The sequence below is a fragment of the Nerophis ophidion genome, linkage group LG04 (genome assembly GCF_033978795.1).
Source record: "Nerophis ophidion isolate RoL-2023_Sa linkage group LG04, RoL_Noph_v1.0, whole genome shotgun sequence".
NCBI lineage: Eukaryota > Metazoa > Chordata > Actinopteri > Syngnathiformes > Syngnathidae > Nerophis > Nerophis ophidion.
In genome coordinates, this window is record NC_084614.1 from 82,870,327 (window position 1) to 82,891,189 (window position 20,863).

The window sequence follows — 20,863 nt, forward strand, 5'->3', positions numbered from 1 at the left end:
ATTTCAGGGTTTAAAAATTCAATGGACAAAAAAATCTGTGTGTAAAAACTCAGTGTCGAAATATTCAATGTTTGAAAATTGAGTGCTGAAAATGTCAGTCTTTAAATATTCGGTGTAAGAAAATGCAATCTATAAAAATTCAATGTACAAAAAAAGTGTAAAAAATGAGTGTTGAAAAATTCAGTACTGAAAATTTCAGTGTTTGAAAATTCAATGGACAGAAAATCTGTGTGTAAAAATCCAGTGTTGAAAAATTCAGTGTCAAAATATTCAATGTTTAAAAATACAGTGGTGAAAATTTCAATCTTTAAAGATTCAGTGTGAGAAAATGCAGTCTTTAAAAATTCAATGTATGAATAGTTGTTTTTTTTAATTAGTGCGTAAAAATTCTGTTGAAAAATTCAGTGCTAAAAAATTCAGTCTTTAAAGATTCAGTGTAAGAAAATGCAGTCTTTAAAAATTTAATGTATAAAAGAAGTGTAAAAAAATTTGTGTTAAAAGATTCAGTGTGTAAAAATTCTGTTTAAAAAATTAGTGCAAAAAAAAATCAATGTTTAAAAATTCAGTGTGTAAAAATCCTGTTTAAAAATTAAATTGATAAGGATTCAGTGTTGAAAAATTCAGTGTCAAAAACTCAGTGTCAAAATATTCAATGTTTAAAAATACAGTGCTGAAAATTTCAGTCTTTAAAGATTCAGTGTGAGAAAATGCAGTCTTTAAAAATTCAATGTATAAATAGTTTTGTTTTTTTAATTAGTGCGAAAAAATTCTGTTGAAAGATTCAGTGCTAAAAAATTCAGTCTTTAAAGATTCAGTGTAAGAAAATGCAGTCTTTAAAAATTTAATGTATAAAAGAAGTGTAAAAAAATTAGTGTTAAAAGATTCAGTGTGTAAAAATTCTGTTTAAAAAATTAGTGCATAAAAAAAAATCAATGTTTAAAAATTCAGTGTGTAAGAATCCTGTTTAAAAATTAAATTGATAAGGATTCAGTGTTGAAAAATTCAGTGTCAAAAACTCAGTGTCAAAATATTCAATGTTTAAAAATACAGTGCTGAAAATTTCAGTCTTTAAAGATTCAGTGTGAGAAAATGCAGTCTTTAAAAATTCAATGTATAAAAAATTAGTGTTAAAAGATTCAGTGTGTAAAAATTCTGTTGAAAAATTCAGTGCATAAAAAAAAATCAATGTTTAAAAATTCAGTGTGTAAAAGTCCTGTTTAGAAAATAAATTGATAAGGATTCAGTGTTGAAAAATTCAGTGTCAAAAACTCAGTTTCAAAATATTCAATGTTTAAAAATACAGTGCTGAAAATTTCAGTCTTTAAAGATTCAGTGTAAGAAAATGCGGTCTTTAAAAATTCAATGTATAAAAAATTAGTGTTAAAAGATTCAGTGTGTAAAAATTATGTTGAAAAATTCAGTGCATAAAAAAAATCAATGTTTAAAAATTCAGTGTGTAAAAATCCTGTTTAAAAAATAAATTGATAAGGATTCCGTGTATAAAGACTAAAGATTCAGTGTGTAAAAAATTATTTATTCAGTGTACAAGAATCCAGTCTAAAAACTCTGTCCAAAAATTCAATGTTTAAAAAAATCAGTGCTTAAAAAATTCAATGCTGAAAACTTAGCGTTTAAAAATTCTGTGTATAAAAATTCAGTGTTTAACAATTAAATGTTAAAAAATTCAGTGATTAAAAATTAAATTGTTAAAAAATTTAATGGATAATTGATTAAAAAACAATTCTAAAATGTGTGTTAAAATTCAGTGTAAAAAAAATGAAACTCCATACATTTACTTTTTAGATTTGACAAAGCACTTAATTTGTCTCCTGTTTCAAGCGACTTGAACGACTAGTTTAGTGATTTGCATGCCTTCTTGGTTGGTTGGTTGATAATCCATCCATTTCCTACCGCTTGTCCCTTTTGGGGTCGCGGGTTGGTAGCCGACTTTTTCACGGAAATGGGCCGATACAGGTGGTCACCTTTCGATATTATCGTTATTGTCTTTGCAAGTGCAGCACTTTGTTTTAATTCCTGAATGAAGCCCATGTGGGCGTGTCTTCAAGAATCTTTTAAGCGGCAAAGAGTCCCTTCCAAGAGTATTTGAATTGAAGTTTCTCCGCACATAAAGCCAGCCTCCTCTTTTGTTTGTTGGGAATAAAACGGCAGCTCAACAAAAAGCATCATTAAGTGCGGGCCTAAAGTGCAAAACAAAAGTCATGGAGTGTGACAAGTTAAAATGGAAACCGGGCGAGCGAGGCGAGGCAGCGAGAGAGGCTGCCTCCGGTTCTCCCAATTCTCAACAGCTTTACTGAGCACGCTCCAATTAGTCCAATTAGGAGCCAGCGGAATGTCAACCAAATAACAACGTCAGCTAATATTTCTGTCCTCCTCCTTTCTCTTTTACTCCTCTATTTATGTTTCACATTATTTGTTATTTACATTTTTATTTACATGCTCAGTTTTGGATTAAAAGGCCACTGAAGCTAGAGACATCACTGCATGCCTTGATGGCACTACATCTCCCAGCATGCATTGCAGTAAGCCTTTCTCAACAATAAATAGCGCCCGAGTACTTTGCTTTAAATAATAAATATTATTTTGTTGTTTGTTTGTTTTTTGTTGTTGTTTTTTCCTGACACTAAATTTATTCAACAGATCTTTTTTGCAACTGATTATTCAAATCCTGCTGACAATTTCATTGAATAAAAATGAGTGAGCAAAATTTTGCGTTTAAAATAGTTCAGTGTGAAAAAGTCAATGTAAAAAAAACATTAGACACCGAACAAAAGTTCGGTGTCTAATATTGTTTTAATGCAGTGTATAAAAATTCAATGTAGAACAATTTGGGTTTAAAAACTCAGTGGGGAAAAAAAAAGTTCAATGTGTGAAAATTCAGTGTAAAAAAATTGTTAAAAAAAGTTCAGTGTAAAACTATTCAGTGTTTAAAAATTTGTAAAAAAAAATAAATAAAAGTTACATGTGTAAATATTCTGTGTAAAAAAAATTCAATGTATAGAAATTCAGTGTAAATAAATTGTTAAAAAAAAGTTCAATGTAAATCAATTCAGTGTTTAAAAATTTTTGGGAGAAAAATTCAGTGTAAAAAAAAAATTAAATATGTAAATATTCAGTGTAAAGAGTTCAGTGTAAAAAATGTGTTAAAAAAAAGTTAAATGTCTAATTATTCTGTGTAAAAAAAGTTCAGTGTATAGAAATTCAGTGTAAAATATTTGTTTAAAAAAAAAAGTTCAGTGTAAAACAATTCAGTGTTTAAAAATTTGTAAAAAAAATTCAGTGTAAAAAAATTGTTTAAAAAAAAGTTCAGTGTAAAACAATTCAGTGTTTAAAAATTATTTGGAGAATAATTCAGTATAAAAAAAAATTTCAATACGTAAATATTCAGTGTAAAGAGTTCAGTGTAAAAAATGTGTTAAAAATAGTTCAGTGTTAAAAAAAAAGTTAAATGTGTAATTATTCTGTGTAAAAAAAAAAGTTCAGTGTATAAAAATTCAGTGTAAAAATAGTTCCGTGTTAAAAATAAGTTCAGTGTGAAAAAATGCAGTATAAAAAATGTAGTGTATACAATTCTACTGTTTGAATTTTTTTATTTTTTTTATTTCAATGTGTATAAATTCAGTGTCAAACATTCGTCTTAAAAAAAAGCTCAGTGTTTAAAAAATCAGTGTACGAAAAATTTGTGTAAAAAAGTTAGATGTGCAAAGAAAAGAGTTCAATGTATAAAATTTTAGCAGAAAAAATTCAGTGTAAAAAAAATGTGTATAGAAATTCAGTGTAAAAAAATTTGTGTAAAACAAGTTCAGTGTGTAAAAACATTTAGTGTTTAAAAATTAATCGTAAGAAAAATCAGTGTAAAAAAGTTAGAATCTGTGTAAAAGGAGTTTAGTGTATAAAAATGTTGCATCAAAAACAGTTCAGTGTTAAAAAAAAAAGTTAAATGTGTAATTACTCCGTGTAAAAAAAAGTTCAGGGTATAGAAATTCAGTGTAAAAATAGTTCCGTGTAAAAATTTGTTAAGAAAAAGTTCAGTGTAAAAAAATGTAGTGTATACAATTTTACTGTTTAATTTTTTTTTTTTAATTTCAATGTGTATACATTCAGTGTAAAGAGTTCAGTGTAAAAAATGTGTCTTAAAAAAGCTGTTTAAAAAATCAGCGTACGAAAAATCAGTGTAAAAGTTAGATATGCAAAGAGTTCAGTGTATAAAATTTTAGCAGAAAAAATTCAGTGTAAAAAAAATTGTGTATAGAAATTCAGTGTAAAAAAATTTGTGTCAAACAAGTTCAGTGTGTAAAACATTTAGTGTTTAAGAATTAATTGTAAGAAAAAAAATGTGTAAAAGGAGTTCAGTGTATAAAAATTTTGCATCAAAAACTTCAGTGTGAAAAGAAGTTGTGCATAAAAATTCAGTATAAAAAAAATGTGTAAAACAACTTCAGTGTTGAAAAATTAATTGTAAGAAAAATCAGTGTAAAAAAAGTTAAATGTACAAAAAAAATCTGTGTTAAAAAGTTCAGTGTATACAAATTTTGAATTAAAACATTTGGTGTAAATCAAGTTCATTGTGTAAAAATTCAATGTATAAAAAAATCAGTGTATAAAAATCCAGTGTTTGAACTTTACAGTGTTTAAAAAATCAGTGTACGAAAAATCTGTGTAAAAAAGTTAGATGTGCAAAGAGTTCAGTGTATAAAATCTTTGCAGAAAAAATTCAGTGTAAAAAAATTGTGTATAGAAATTCAGTGTGAAAAAATTTGTGTAAAACAAGTTCAGTGTGTAAAAACATTTAGTGTTTAAAAATTAATCGTAAGAAAAATCAGTGTAAAAAAGTTAGATGTGCAAAGAGTTCAGTTTATAAAATTTTTGCAGAAAAAATTCAGTGTAAAAAAATTGTGTATAGAAATTCAGTGTAAAAAAAATTGTGTAAAACAAGTTCAGTGTGTAAAAACATTTAGTGTTTAAAAATTAATCGTTAGAAAAATCAGTGTAAAAAAGTTAGATGTGCAAAAAATCTGTGTAAAAGGAGTTCAGTGTATAAAAATTTTGCATCAAAAACTGTTCAGTGTTAAAAAAAAAAGTTAAATGTGTAATTACTCTGTGTAAAAAAAAGTTCAGTGTATAGAAATTCAGTGTAAAAAAAGTTCCGTGTAAAAATTTGTTAAGAAAAAGTTCAGTGTAAAAAAATGTAGTGTATACAATTTTACTGTAGATGTGCAAAAAATCTGTGTAAAAGGAGTTCAGTGTATAAAAATTTTGCATCAAAAACTTCAGTGTGAAAAGAAGTGAAATTCAGTATAAAAAAATGTGTAAAACAAGTTCAGTGTTGAAAAATTAATTGTAAGAAAAATCAGTGTAAAAAAAGTTAAATGTACAAAAAAAATCTGTGTTAAAAAAGTTCAGTGTATACAAATTTTGCTTGAAAAAAATTGGTGTAAATCAAGTTCAGTGTGGAAAAATTCAATGTATAAAAAAATCAGTGTATAAAAATCCAGTGTTTAAACTTTACAGTGTTTAAACTTTACAGTGTTTAAAAAGTCAGTGTACGAAAAATCTGTGTAAAAAAGTTAGATGTGCAAAGAGTGCAGTGTATAAAATATTTGCTGAAAAAATTCAGTGTAAAAAAATTGTGTAAAACAAGTTCAGTGTTTAAAAACATTTAGTGTTTAAAAATTAATCGTAAGAAAAATCTGTGTAAAAAAGTTAGATGTGCAAAAAATCTGTGTAAAAGGAGTTCAGTGTATAAAAATTTGCATCAAAAACTTCAGTGTTAAAAGAAGTGAAATTCAGTATAAAAAAATGTGTAAAACAAGTTCAGTGTTGAAAAATTAATTGTAAGAAAAATCAGTGTAAAAAAAGTTAAATGTACAAAAAAAATCTGTGTTAAAAAAGTTCAGTGTATACAAATTTTGCTTGAAAAAAATTGGTGTAAATCAAGTTCAGTGTGGAAAAATTCAATGTATAAAAAAATCAGTGTATAAAAATCCAGTGTTTAAACTTTACAGTGTTTAAACTTTACAGTGTTTAAAAAGTCAGTGTACGAAAAATCTGTGTAAAAAAGTTAGATGTGCAAAGAGTGCAGTGTATAAAATATTTGCTGAAAAAATTCAGTGTAAAAAAATTGTGTAAAACAAGTTCAGTGTTTAAAAACATTTAGTGTTTAAAAATTAATCGTAAGAAAAATCTGTGTAAAAAAGTTAGATGTGCAAAAAATCTGTGTAAAAGGAGTTCAGTGTATAAAAATTTGCATCAAAAACTTCAGTGTTAAAAGAAGTGAAATTCAGTATAAAAAAATGTGTAAAACAAGTTCAGTGTTGAAAAATTAATTGTAAGAAAAATCAGTGTAAAAAAAGTTAAATGTACAAAAAAAATCTGTGTTAAAAAAGTTCAGTGTATACAAATTTTGCTTGAAAAAAATTGGTGTAAATCAAGTTCAGTGTGGAAAAATTCAATGTATAAAAAAATCAGTGTATAAAAATCCAGTGTTTAAACTTTACAGTGTTTAAACTTTACAGTGTTTAAAAAGTCAGTGTACGAAAAATCTGTGTAAAAAAGTTAGATGTGCAAAGAGTGCAGTGTATAAAATATTTGCTGAAAAAATTCAGTGTAAAAAAATTGTGTAAAACAAGTTCAGTGTTTAAAAACATTTAGTGTTTAAAAATTAATCGTAAGAAAAATCTGTGTAAAAAAGTTAGATGTGCAAAAAATCTGTGTAAAAGGAGTTCAGTGTATAAAAATTTGCATCAAAAACTTCAGTGTTAAAAGAAGTGAAATTCAGTATAAAAAAATGTGTAAAACAAGTTCAGTGTTGAAAAATTAATTGTAAGAAAAATCAGTGTAAAAAAAGTTAAATGTACAAAAAAAATCTGTGTTAAAAAAGTTCAGCGTATACAAATTTTGCATTAAAAAATTTGGTGTAAATCAAGTTCAGTGTGTAAAAATCCAGTGTTTGAACTTTACAGTGTTTTAAAAAAATTCGGTGTGCAGAAATATTTAGTTGCTTTAAAAGTCAAAAGCCACTTAAGACGAAGTAGCCATTGAGCTGTCAAGTTTGCAGTCATGTGACACATGACATCATTTCTGACTTCCTGGGAACCTTTTGAGGTGTGAAGAATGTCGATGATCACATGGAAAGTGGACAAAGACACTGGATGATGTTGATCGACAGCAGGGGTCAGCAACATTTTTGAAAGCAGGAGCTACTTCTTGGCTACTGATTAATGTGAAGGGCTCCCAGTTTGATACACACTTACATACATTGCCAGAAATAGCCAATTTGATCAATTTACCTTTAATAAATAAATCTATATATATATATAAAAAAATGGATATTTCTGTCTGTCATTCTGCCGTACATTTTTTTTCCTTTTACGGAAGTTTTTTGTAGAGAATAAATGATGAAAAAAACACTTAATTGAACAGTTTAAAAGAGGAGAAAACAGGAAAGAAATAAAAATTTAATTTTGAAACATAGTTTATCTTCAATTTCGACTCTTTAAAATTCAAAATTGAACCGAAAAAAATGAAGAGAAAAACTAGCTAATTCGAATCTTTTTGAAAAAATTAAAAAAAATTATTTATGGAACATCATTAGTCATTTTTCCTGATTAAAATTAATTTTAGAATTTTGATGACATGTTTTAAATAGGTTAAAATCCAATCTGCACTTTGTTAGAATATATAACAAATTGGACCAAGCTATATTTCTAACAAAGACAAATCATTATTTCTTCTAGATTTTCCAGAACAAAAAATTAAATTTTTTTTTAAAAGACTTTGAAATAAGATTTAAATTTGATTTTACAGATTTTCTAGATTTTCCAGAATATTTTTTGGGGAATTTTAATCATAATAAGTTTGAAGAAATACTTCACAAATATTCTTCATCGAAAAAACAGAAGCTAAGATGAAGAATTAAATTAAAATGTATTTATTATTCTTTACATAAAAAAAAAAAAAAATACTTGAACATTGATTTAAATTGTCAGTAAAGAAGAGGAAGGAATTTAAAAAGTAAAAAGGTATATGTGTTTAAAAATCCTAAAATAATTTTTAAGGTTGTATTTTTGCTCTAAAATTGTCTTTCTGAAAGTTATAAGAAGCAAAGTAAAACAATAATTGAATTTATTTCGACAAAACGATAGGAATGTCATACAGACATGAAACAAAAACCTCTATGTAGGTCTCACTTAGACCTACATTTCATTAATTGACATCTTTAAAATATTTTCTTGGATTTTGGAGTTTTGTCTCTCTTAGAATTAAAAATGTGGAGCAAAGCGAGACCAGCTTGCTAGTAAATAAATGCAATTTAAAAAATAGAGGCAGCTCACTGGTAAGTGCTGCTATTTGAGCTATTTTTAGAACAGGCCAGTGGGCGACTCATCTGGTCCTTACGGGCGACCGCGTTGGTGACCCCTGCTGTAGACTTATTAAATATACATTATTATTATTATTATAATGACCTGCGTGTCGCCGCCTGCATCATCATCATCATCATGGTTGGCGCCGCAGAGCCGCCCCTCATATCCAGACGTGCAGTTGCAGTAGAAAGACCCCGGCGTGTTGACGCATTCGCCGTTGTTGCGACACTCGGCCCGCTCACACTCGTCCACGTCCTGGTCACACCTGTGGGAGAAGACACATATTTGACTTCCATTCCCGCTTTTTTTTGGGACCGAATGTCCCTTTGGGACAGAGGACCCTATTGTATTTCTAAGGTTTTATTATTATTATACCGCCGCCTCTTTGAGCTGTAATTTGACCCCCTTAACATGCTTCAAAACTCACCAAATTTAACACACACATCAGGACTGGAGAAAATTGCCATCTTATATAAAAAATGCATACCCCAAAACTCAAAATTGCGCTCTAGCGACCCCTAGTAAACAACAAAGACAAAACTGCTTATAACTTCCGTTAGGAATGTCGTAGAGACATGTAACAACAACCTCTATGTAGGTCTGACTTAGACCTAGATTTCATACTCTGACCTCCTTCAGCAAGAATCAACAGGAAGTTGGCAAAAACCCCTTCAAAACAAAAGTTTCCTAAAAAACAATGTAATTTTTGCCTCTTTGAGCTGTAATTTGACCCCCTTAAAATGCTTCAAAACTCACCAAACTGGACACACACATCACGACTGGTGAAAATTGCAATCTAATAAAAAACCAAACCCCAAAACTCAAAATTGCCCCCTAGGAATAAAACACAGACAAAACTGCTCCTAGGAATAAAACAATGAAACTTGTAACTTCCGTTAGGAATGTCGTAGAGACATGAAACAAAAAACCTCTATGTAGGTCTGACTTAGACCTAGATTTCATTCACTAACCTCCTTCAGCAAGAATCAACAGGAAGTTGGCAAAAACCCCTTCAAAACCAAAGTTTCCGAAACATTTTTTTATTTTTGCCTCTTTGAGCTGTAATTTGACCCCCTTAACATGCTTCAAAACTCACTAAATTTAACACACACATCAGGACTGGTGAAAATTGCCATCTTATATAAAAGAAAACATACCCCAAAACTCGAAATTGCGCTCTAGCGCCCCCTAGTAAACAACAAAGACAAAACTGCTTGTAACTTAATGTCGTAGAGACATGAAACAACAACTTCTATGTAGGTCTCACTTAGACCTAGATTTCATACATTGACACCCTTCAACAAAAATGAACAGAAAATTGGCAAAAACCCCTTCAAAACAAAAGTTTCCTAAAAAAAATAAAATTTTTGCCTCTTTGAGCTGTAATTTGACCCCCTTAAAATGCTTCCAAACTCACCAAACTGGACACACACATCAGGACTGGTAAAAAATTCGATCTAATAAAAAAAAAAAAACTCAAAATTGCGCTCTAGCGCCCCCTAGGAATAAAACACAGACAAAACTGCTCCTAGGAAGAAAACACAGACAAAACTGCTTGTAACTTCCGTTAGGAATGTCGTAGAGACATGAAACAAAAACCTCTATGTAGGTCTCACCTAGACCTACATTTCATTCATTGACATCCTTCAGCAAAAATCAACAGGAAGTTGGCAATCACCCCTTCAAAACAAAAGTTTGGTAAAAACCCGTCACCTCTTTTCAAACAATCTCCTATGAGCGCGTTTGTTGTGTCGGCTTCAAACTCACACAGGAAATAAAGTAAACCCATCTGATTAAAAATTGCGCCGGAAGTTTTTGTAACTGCTCCGGTTTTGATTTTAGGATCCTTCAAAGAACTGCTGCGCTGCTGCCGTCTCAAGATGGCCGCTTAAAAGCAGGAAGCACCAGTGTGACCACACGATGCAGAGAAGGTAGGTAATGTGCGGGTAAAGATATGTTGACTGGGTAAAAGAAGGAGGCACCAGTTTGACCCCAGGATGCAAGGAAGGTAGGTCATGTGCAGGTAAATATATGTTGTCTGGGTGAAAGCAGGAAACACCAGCAAAAGTCAGTCCCTTCCATCGCTGCTTGCAGCTTTAATTATTATTATTATTATTGCCACTCTGACACTAAAAGGTCATTAAAAAGAGTTTTAATGACAAGTGTGTTCATCCTAGCCCAGCATTTCCTGTCTATAGAAACGTTGGCATTATTGCTTTTTATTCCGCACGTATTTTCAATGTAATCACGCCGGGTAATATTTGCTGAGCGAGCGTTTCCGCCTCTTTATTTTTCACTGGCGATAAGTTGGGTAATCTGCAGCCGCCTGATGGGGGGAAACAACATTGTCTTATCTTCCATATTAAGTCCATTTTTAATGCTCTCGGGGGCATATTCCATATTATCTACAAATGCTGTGTACTATCTTCATGTACTTAAAGGCCTACTGAAATGAGATGTTCTTATTTAAACGGGGATAGCAGCTCCATTCTATGTGTCATACTTCATCATTTCAACATATTTTTGCTGAAAGGATTTAGTAGAGAACATCGACAGTAAAGTTCGCAACTTTTGATCACTAATAAAAAAGCCTTGCCTGTACCGGAAGTAGCAAACGATGTGTGTGTGACGTCACGGGTTGTGGAGCTCCTCACATCTGAACATTGTTTACAATCATGGCCACCAGCAGCTAGAGCGATTCGAAACGAGAAAGCGACGATTTCCCCATTAATTTGAGCGAGGATGAAAGATTCGTGGATGAGGAAAGTGAGAGTGAAAGACTAGAAAAAGAAAAAAAAGATATTGCCATATTTTTGCTGAAAGGATTTAGTAGAGAACATCGATGATAAAGTTCGCAACTTTTGGTCGCTGATAAAAAAGCCTTGCCTGTACCGGAAGTAGCAGACGATGTGAGTGTGACGTCACGGGTTGTGGAGCTCCTCACATCTGAACATTGTTTATAATCATGGCCACTAGCAGCTAGAGCGATTCGAAACGAGAAAGCGACGATTTCCCCATTAATTTGAGCGAGGATGAAAGATTCGTGGATGAGGAAAGTGAGAGTGAAGGACTAGAAAAAGAAAAAAAAAGATATTGCCATATTTTTGCTGAAAGGATTTAGTAGAGAACATCGACGATAAAATTTGCAACTTTTGGACGGTGATAAAAAAGCCTTGCTTGAACCGGAAGTAGCAGACGATGTGCGCGTGATGTCACGGGTTGTGGAGCTCCTCACATCTGAACATTGTTTACAATCATGGCCACCAGCAGCTAGAGCGATTCCAAACGAGAAAGTGACGATTTCCTCATTAATTTGAGCGAGGATGAAACATTTGTGGATGAGGAAAGTGAGAGTGAAAGACTAGAAAAAGAAAAAAAAGATATTGCCATATTTTTGCTGAAAGGATTTAGTAGAGAACATCCACGATAAAGTTCCCAACTTTTGGTCGCTAATAAAAAAGCCTTGCCTGTACCGGAAGTAGCAGACGATGTGAGTGTGACGTCACGGGTTGTAGAGCTCCTCACATCTGAACATTGTTTACAATCATGGCCACCAGCAGCTAGAGCTATTCGAAACGAGAAAGCGACGATTTCCCCATTAATTTGAGCGAGGATGAAAGATTCGTGGATGAGGAAAGTGAGAGTGAAAGACTAGAAAAAGAAAAAAAAGATATTGCCATATTTTTGCTGAAAGGATTTAGTAGAGAACATCGATGATAAAGTTCGCAACTTTTGGTCGCTAATAAAAAAGCCTTGCCTGTACCGGAAGTAGCAGACGATGTGCGCGTGACGTCACGGGTTGTGGAGCTCCTCACATCCGAACATTGTTTACAATCATGGCCACTAGCAGCTAAAGCGATTCGAAACGAGAAAGCGACGATTTCCCCATTAATTTGAGCGAGGATGAAAGATTCGTGGATGAGGAAAGTGAGAGTGAAGGACTAGAAGGAGAAAAAAAAAGACAGGGCAGTGGGAGCGATTCAGATGTTATTAGACACATTTACTAGTGCGTCTGCCTCACAATACGAAGTTCCTGCAGTCCTGGGTTCAAATACAGGCTCGGGATCTTTCTGTGTGGAGTTTGCATGTTCTCCCCGTGAATGCGTGGGTTCCCTCCGGGTACTCCGGCTTCCTCCCACCTCCAAAGACATGCACCTGGGGATAGGTTGATTGGCAACACTAAATGGTCCCTAGTGTGTGAATGTTGTCTGTCTATCTGTGTTGGCCCTGCGATGAGGTGGCGACTTGTCCAGGGTATACCCCGCCTTCCGCCCGATTGTAGCTGAGATAGGCGCCAGCGCCTCCCGTGACCCCAAAAGGGAATAAGCGGTAGAAAATGGAAAATGGATTCTGAAAAATCCCTTATCTGCTTATTGTGTTACTAGTGTTGTACTGAGATTTTATAGTTGTGCCTGAAAGTCGGAGGAGTGTGGTGACCGCCAGTGTCTCTGAGGGAAGCCACGTTTCTCGATGAGGCGACGGGCTGAGCTTTTTTTCCCCCCCTCCTCCACGGTGGAAGCATACCACCGGTCGGAGGAGGCAAGAGAGTCCGCAGCTCCCTCTTTGACAGGTGGACGAGGAACGACGCAAGCTCCGCTCATGTCTACGGTAAGACCCGACTTACTACCACAATTTTCTCACCAAAACCTGCCGGTTGACATGTTCGCTTGACCGCTGTGTTCCATAGTAAAGCTCCATCTTCGGGAATGTAAACAAGGAAACACCGGCTGTGTTTGTGTTGCTAAAGGCGGCCCCAATACACTGCTTCTCACCTACATCGTTCTTCTTTGACGTCTCCATTATTAATTGAACAAATTGCAAAAGATTCAGCAACACAGATGTCCAGAATACTGTGGAATTATGCGATTAAAGCAGACGACTTACAGCTGGGATTGGGCCGGAAAAAAAATGTCCGCTGCAATCCGAGACAATACTGACGTTTTCAACAGGATACGTCGCCCAACATTTAAAATTGCAATTTAGTAAACTAAAGTGGCCGTATTGTCATGTGTTGCAATGTTAATATTTCATCATTGATATATAAACTATCAGACTGCGTGGTGGCTAGTAGTGGCTTTCAGTAGGCCTTTAATAGTTACTGCTAATTGAAGGAAGGAACATCATTTCCAGCACAGTGGTGCACAAAGGGGTCTGCTGCCCTCTAGCGGCTGATGTGTGCAACAACAACAACATGAGCTGAGTGAGACTTCAACAATGAGGGCCATTTTGATACATGTTGTCCATAAAAGATAGTAACAATGTGCTAAACTAAAGATAACATCTACATCTCAGCTTTGTGTTATCCATAACAAAGCCCGTCCTACGTAAATGTGCCCCAGATTAAGCATTTTCAAGGATAAAAATGGCTAAATGAAGTAACAATACCAATTAAAGCTGCAAGCAGCGTTGGTCGGGTCCGCCTTTGGCTGCTGCCCCCGAGACCCACGGCCGTTAGAAGACGCCTTGGAGCCACTATTTTGAGAATCTAATGCATTGTGAAAGTAATGCAGTTGTTGTATTGAAGTGAAAATATCAAACTTCCTGTTGATTTTTGCTAAAGTATGTTAATTATTCAAATGTAGGTCTAAGTGAGACCTACATAGTGGTTTTTGTTTCATGTCTCTCTGACATTCCTACCGGAAGTTAACCGTTTTAACCCCTTTGAAATTGTGATAATGTTCCCCTTTAATGTACGATTTGACTCCCTCAAATGACCTGGACACAATCAGGAACAGACTGTTCTGAGGAAACTCTCCCGAGGACTCCTCAAAGATGGACGCTTTTGACCGTTCTTTTTGTCAACAACACCTGTGGTCGAACTTTGTCAGTCCATATAAAAACATGTCATCATCTCTCCCAAGTTAATTGGGCATATATGCACACATGACCCCCACCCTTGAATCAACTCCTTCACCACCGCTTAATTCCTCTGGGGCTGTGGATGGCTGAGCAGCGCTATTTAGCTCCTCAAACCCACCCCCTCCCTCTGTTGCAAGTTGGTGTGATATATGTACCAGGTCTACTAAATGTGTGCCATGCTATGGGAGGTTTTTTCCTTGGACTCAGTCTGGACCCCTACTGAGGGTCTAGCCTTAGACTGATATTTTTTTTACTCCCCCCTCTCCCAATGTCACCCTTTTCTCACCTTTTTAAGGAACGCCGTAAGTGGCTGATCCGTTGGCGGTCTCGGGACTTTGCCCAAAATGAAAGTTCGTTGTACTTGTGCAATGACAATGAAGATCTATTCTATCCTATCCTATAATAAGTTGGAAGAAATATTTCACAAATATTCTTTGTCGAAAAAGCAGAAGCTAAAATGAAGAATAAAATAACAAATAATTTACTTGAGCATTGATTTAAATCGTCAGGAAAGAAGAGGAATGAACTTTACCGCTGTTACAAATATGCGCCACACTGTGAACCCACACCAAACAACACAATTCGGGAGAACATCCGCACCGTAACACAACATAACAAATACCCAGAAGCCCTTGCAGCACTAACTCCTCCGGGACACTACAATATTTTCTTTTCTCGCGGCCAGACTCTGCATCCAGTGAGTTTGAGACCCCTGTTCTATATTTTCCAGAACACTTTTTTTTTTTTTTTAAGAAATTCAAAAGACTTTGAAATAAGATTTAAATTTGATTCTACAGAATTTCTAGATTTGCCAGAATAATTTTTTGGAATTTTAATCATAATAAGTTTGAAGAAATATTTCACAAATTTTCTTCGTGGAAAAAACAGAAGCTAAAATTAAGAATTTAATTAAAATTGATTTTTTTACTATAAAAAATAAATTTACCTGAACATTGATTTAAATTGTCAGGAAAGAAGAGGAAGGAATTTAAAAGGTAAAAATTTATATGTGTTTAAAAATCCTAAAAACATTTTCAAGGTTGTATTTTTCCTCTAAAATTGTCTTTCTGAAAGTTATAAGAAGCAAAGTAAAAAAAATAATGAATTTATTCAAACAAGTGAAGACCAAGTCTTTCAAATATTTTCTTGAATTTTCAAATTCTATTTGAGTTTTGTCTCTCTTAGAATTAAAAATGTCCAGCAAAGCGAGACCAGCTTGCTAGTAAATAAATACAATTTTAAAAATTGAGGTAGCTCACTGGTAAGTGCTGCTATTTGAGCTATTTTTATTTTTTCTTCATAATGTTATTGTTTATATTTGAGCTATTTTTAGAACCAGCTTGCTAGTAAATAAATACAATTTAAAAAACAGAGGCAGCTCACTGGTAAGTGCTGCTATTTGAGCTATTTTTATTTTTTATTGATAATTTTATTGTTTATATTTGAGCTATTTGAGCTATTTTTAGAACCAGCTTGCTAGTAAATAAATACAATTTAAAAGATAGAGGCAGCTCACTGGTAAGTGCTGCTATTTGAGCTATTTTTATTTTTTATTGATAATTTTATTGTTTATATTTGAGCTATTTGAGCTATTTTTAGAACCAGCTTGCTAGTAAATAAATACAATTTAAAAGATAGAGGCAGCTCACTGGTAAGTGCTGCTATTTGAGCTATTTTTATTTTTTATTGATAATTTTATTGTTTATATTTGAGCTATTTGAGCTATTTTTAGAACAGGCCAGCGGGCGACCCCTAGCATAAATAAACCCCGCCTCCTACCTCAACGAGGAGCAAAAAGCTGTTTCATCTTACCTGAGCCCCCCGAGTCCGGGTGGACAGCTGCAGACGAAGCCGCCGCCCACAGCCTGGCACTCGCCCCCGTTCTGACAAGGACCGGGGCTGCAGGGCGTCACTCGGAGCTCACAGCGCCCCCCGGTGAAGCCGGCGCCGCAGGTGCAGGTGAAAGCTGGGAGGGAGACACGCGGACTTCAGCCACGGCGCCCAAAAGACCGCCACTCGGCCGGACTCACCTCCGTTGGGCAGACCGCCGCACACGCCCCCGTTGAGGCAGGGTGTGGTGACGCAGGGGTCCGGGTGGAGGACGCAGCCCGCCTTGACCTGGCTCAGCCCGGCGATCTGAGCGTAGCGGCTGCGTTTGTTCTGGAGAGGAAGCTCCCTGCCGTTGAGCGTCAGCGAGCTCAGGCAGCCCTGGAAGCCATCTTGGACCCCGGGCGCCGCCTCGCCGGTCTGGGGCCTCACCTGCGCCCCGAAGAAGAAGGAGGACTCCGGCGCCACGGGCCAGAGTCGGGCCGGCGCCGCGGCCGCCCGCCGCCGCTCCACATAGCTGTCGTCCAGCGAGAGGAGGGTGTAGTTCCGCGTCAGCTCCAAGGCCACGGCGTGCCAGAGGCCGTCGTCGACCTGCCGGCCGGAGATCCCCATGATGCCGAGCGTGTTGTCGCAGTCCAGCTGGAACCACAGGCGCCCTCCTTCGATCTGGAACACGCTGGTCAGGACCGGCGGCGCCCGGGTGAAAAGGTGGAGCGCCTTACCTTCAACATGGTGCAGGGGTTGACCCTGGAGAACATGACGACCCCCCTGGGCTGCAGCGTGCGGACCCTCAGGCTCAGCCTCATCTCGCCGCTCTGGTCGCCCTCCGTCACTTTGTACTTCACGTAGCTGCTGCCCGAGAAACTCAGCGAGCTTTGGCCTGCCCGACAAACATGGCGGCCGGATTCAGCCAGGAATAATAATAATAACAATAAGTGCGCTAGCTTGTTGCTAACATACATTGGATTTATCATAGACAGGCTACTGATTAGCATTGGCGATTTTATATGGCGATTTCCACATATCCAAATATGTTTGTAAAACTAAGATGCACGTTACAATCGAACACTATTAAGTACAATACTTGCAGTATTAACACTTTTTAGGGCACGACGAGAGACTAGAAAATATGAAAACTAGTAAACTAAAGTCATAGGAATAAGTACTGAATCCGGTACTTTTTTGGCAGACACCGAATTCCGCCGGTCTTACCGAGCACTGATTCATGTGAACTTACAGTATTAACACTTTTTGGTAGACAACAAAAGACTAGAAAATTAAAAATATTAGATTTCATTTAAAAATCCTCCGACATAAGTAAAGTAAGGCTTCGCAACTCCCAAAAGTGCACTAGCTTGATGCTAATATGTATTGGATTTGCTGTTGACATGCTACTGATTAGCATTAGCGATTTTACATGGCAATTTTAACACCTCAAAATGTGGAAACTAAGCTGCATGCTACAGTCAAAGAGTAATAAGTACAATACTTGCAGTATTAACACTTTTTAGGGCACAACAAGAGACTAGAAAACATGAAAATTAGTAAACTGGCATCATAGGAATAGGTACTGGATCCAATACTTTTTTGGCAGACACCAAATTCCGCCGGTCTTACCGAGCACTGATTCATGTGAACTTACAGTATTAACACTTTTTGGGACACCGCAAAAGACTACAAAATTACAATCAGTAGATTTCACTCAAAAATTGCTCCAACGTAAGTAAAGTAAGGCTCCGCATCTCCCAAACGTGCACTAGCTTGATGCTAATATGTATTGGATTTCCTGTTCACATGCTACTAATTAGCATTAGCAATTTTACATGGCGATATCAACTCCTCCAAATATGGAAACTAAGATGCACGTTACAATCAAACAATAATAAGTACAATACTTACGGTATTAACACTTTTTAGGGGGCAACGAGAGACTAAAAAATATGAAAACTAGTAAACTAAAGTCATAGGAATAGGTACTGGATCCGATACTTTTTTGGCAGACACCGAATTCCGCCGGTCTTACCGAGCACTGATTCATGTGAACTTACAGTATTAACACTTTTTGGTAGACAACAAAAGACTAGAAAATTAAAATGAGTAGATTTCATTTAAAAATCCTCCGACATAAGTAAAGTAAGGCTCCGCAACTCCCAAAAGTGCACTAGCTTGATGCTAATATATATTGGATTTCCTGTTCACATGCTACTAATTAGCATTAGCGATTTTACATGGCGATATCAACACTTACGAATTTGTTAATGAAAACTAAGATGCACGTTACAATCAAACAGTAATAAGTACAATACTTACAGTATTAACACTTTTTAGGGCACAACAAGAGACTAGAAAACATCCTGCCGGTCTTACCGGGCACCGATTCATGTGAACTTACAGTATTAACACTTTTTGGGACACTGCAAAAGACTACAAAATTTCCCAAAAGTGCACTAGCTTGATGCTAATATGTATTGGATTTCCTGTTCACATGCTACTAATTAGCATTAGCAATTTTATATGGCGATCTCAACTCCTCCAAATGTGGAAACTAAGATGCACGTTACAATCAAACAATAATAAGCCCAATACTTGCAGTATTAACACTTTTTAGGGTGCAACGAGAGACTAAAAAACATGAAAATCAGTAAACTGGCGTCATAGGAATAGGTACTGGATCCAGTACTTTTTTGGCAGACACCGAATTCTGCCGGTCTTACCGAGCACTGATTCATGTGAACTTACAGTATTAACACTTTTTGCTAGACAACAAAAGACTAGAAATTAAAATGAGTAGATTTCATTTAAAAATGCTCCGACATAAGTAAAGTAAGGCTCCGCTTTTCCCAAAAGTACACTAGCTTGATGCTAATATATATTGGATTTGCTATTAACATGCTACTAATTAGCATTAGCAATTTTACATGGCAATTTTAACACCACCAAATGTTTTTATGAAACTAAGCAGCACGTTACAATCAAACAGTATTAATTAACTACAATACTTGCAGTATTAACACGTTTTAGGGCACAACAAGAGACTAGAAAACATGAAAATCAGTAAACTGGCATCATAGGAATAGGTACTGGATCCGGTACTTTTTTGGCACAGACTGAATCCTATCATGTGAACTTACATTATTTACACTTTTTGGGGTACAGCAAAATTAAAATCAGTTGATTTCACTCAAAAAAGCTCCGACGTAAGTAAAGTAAGGCTCCACTTTTCCAAAAGTGCACTAGCTTGATGCTAATATGTATCGAATTTGCTGTTGACATGCTACTGATTAGCATTACCAATTCTCGCTCACTGGTAAGTGCTGCTATTTGAGCTATTTTTTTATTATTTATTTTTTATTTATTTTAAAAAATAGAGGCAGCTCACTGGTAAGTGCTGTTATTTGAGCTATTTTTACAACAGGCCAGCAGGCGACTCATCTGGTCCTTATTGGTGACCCCTGCTCTAAAGGGACAAACGTGGGTTTTCCGCCCGGCACTGGTGTTGGACTTGTCTCCATTTAATGTCGCCACAAGAGTTAGTGCTGCAAGGGTTTCTGGGTATTTGTTCTGTTGTGTTACAGTGCGGATGTTCTCCCGAATCGCGCTTGTCATTCTTGTTTGGTGTGGGTTCACACATATTAGTAACAGTGTTAAAGTTGTTTCTACGGCCACCCTCAGTGTGAAGTGAAGTGAATTGAATTATATTTATATAGCGCTTTTCTCTAGTGACTCAAAGTGCTTTACATAGTGACACCCAATATCTAAGTTAGATTTAAAGCAGTGTGGGTGTCACTGGGAGCAGGTGGGTAAAGTGTCTTGCCCAAGGACACGACGGCAGTGACTAGGATGGCGGATGCGGGAATCGAACCTGCAACCCTCAACCGAGCTATGCCGCGCAGAGGGCAGAACGTGTCACATGACGTCCAGGTAGAAGAGGTTCCGTACCTGCACACTGGTCCAGGTGCTCAGGCAGACACTGGCAGACAGGTGGCGCCGTGGGTCCGGTGCGAACACAGCGCATGTCTGCAGGACAGGACTGGCCCTGGCAGAGCTCCACGGGGGCGGAGCATGTCCCACCTGGCGGGAAGACGAGCAGGTGAAGGCCACGGCGTGAGCGCCATCCGGCCGGCATGTGATTTACCAAGACAGGTGCAGGTCTCCACCCGCCTGAACCGCGGCGCCACCAAGCTGACTTTCTCCGTGCTGTAGGCGAGCGTGGAGCCGGCGTCCACGGCCGTCACCTGCTGGCACGTCTTGTCCCCGCACGCCAGCGTCTCCGAGCAGGCGCCGCCCACCGCCGCCGCCCCGGCCAGGACCCCCCGCAGGTGCCCCCTCGCCGCCGCCTCCTTCAGCTCGGCGGCCACCTCCGACGGCGAGTAGAAGCCTCCCCTCCGCCCGGCGCCGGCCGTCTCGGGTCGCTCCACGGCCACGAGGAGGTCCACGTCGGACCCGCCCTCCGCCGGCTGCACGCCCAGGATGTGAAGCGGGTCCTGTTGCCCCGCCGACCATCGCCAGCCCGCCAGCGTCCGCAGCGCCGCTTTGATCTGACCCAGGTGGCGGCCCAGCAGGTCCTCGGGGGACATGGACCTGAACCTCAAGGCGACGGCGCTGCGCAACAAAACCTCGGTCACCTGTTCCACCTGCACGGAAACGCCCGCGACCACCGCGAAGCGTCCGTCGCTGACTGTGGCGTTCATCTGGTACCTGGGGGGAGAACATCAGACATTTTGGAAAGGGAGATCACAATCAATGTGGGGACATTAAATGGAGACAAGTCCAACACCAGTGCCGGGCGGAAAACC

At 36.8% G+C, this 20,863-nt stretch overlaps 1 protein-coding gene across 1 annotated transcript in view; it reads right to left on the bottom strand.

Annotated features, from left to right (window-relative positions):
• The window catches only part of LOC133550485 (protocadherin Fat 3-like), a 187,683-nt gene that overhangs the window by 47,348 nt on the left and 119,472 nt on the right, over positions 1 to 20,863 (bottom strand). Inside the window, exons 34-39 of the mRNA XM_061896465.1 lie at positions 20,203 to 20,765; positions 20,007 to 20,138; positions 16,790 to 16,947; positions 16,271 to 16,733; positions 16,053 to 16,206; positions 8,484 to 8,646 (exon numbers count right to left, since the gene is read on the bottom strand). Coding sequence (XP_061752449.1) covers positions 8,484 to 8,646; positions 16,053 to 16,206; positions 16,271 to 16,733; positions 16,790 to 16,947; positions 20,007 to 20,138; positions 20,203 to 20,765 — 1,633 coding nt within the window. The remainder of the gene's footprint in view (positions 1 to 8,483; positions 8,647 to 16,052; positions 16,207 to 16,270; positions 16,734 to 16,789; positions 16,948 to 20,006; positions 20,139 to 20,202; positions 20,766 to 20,863) is intronic.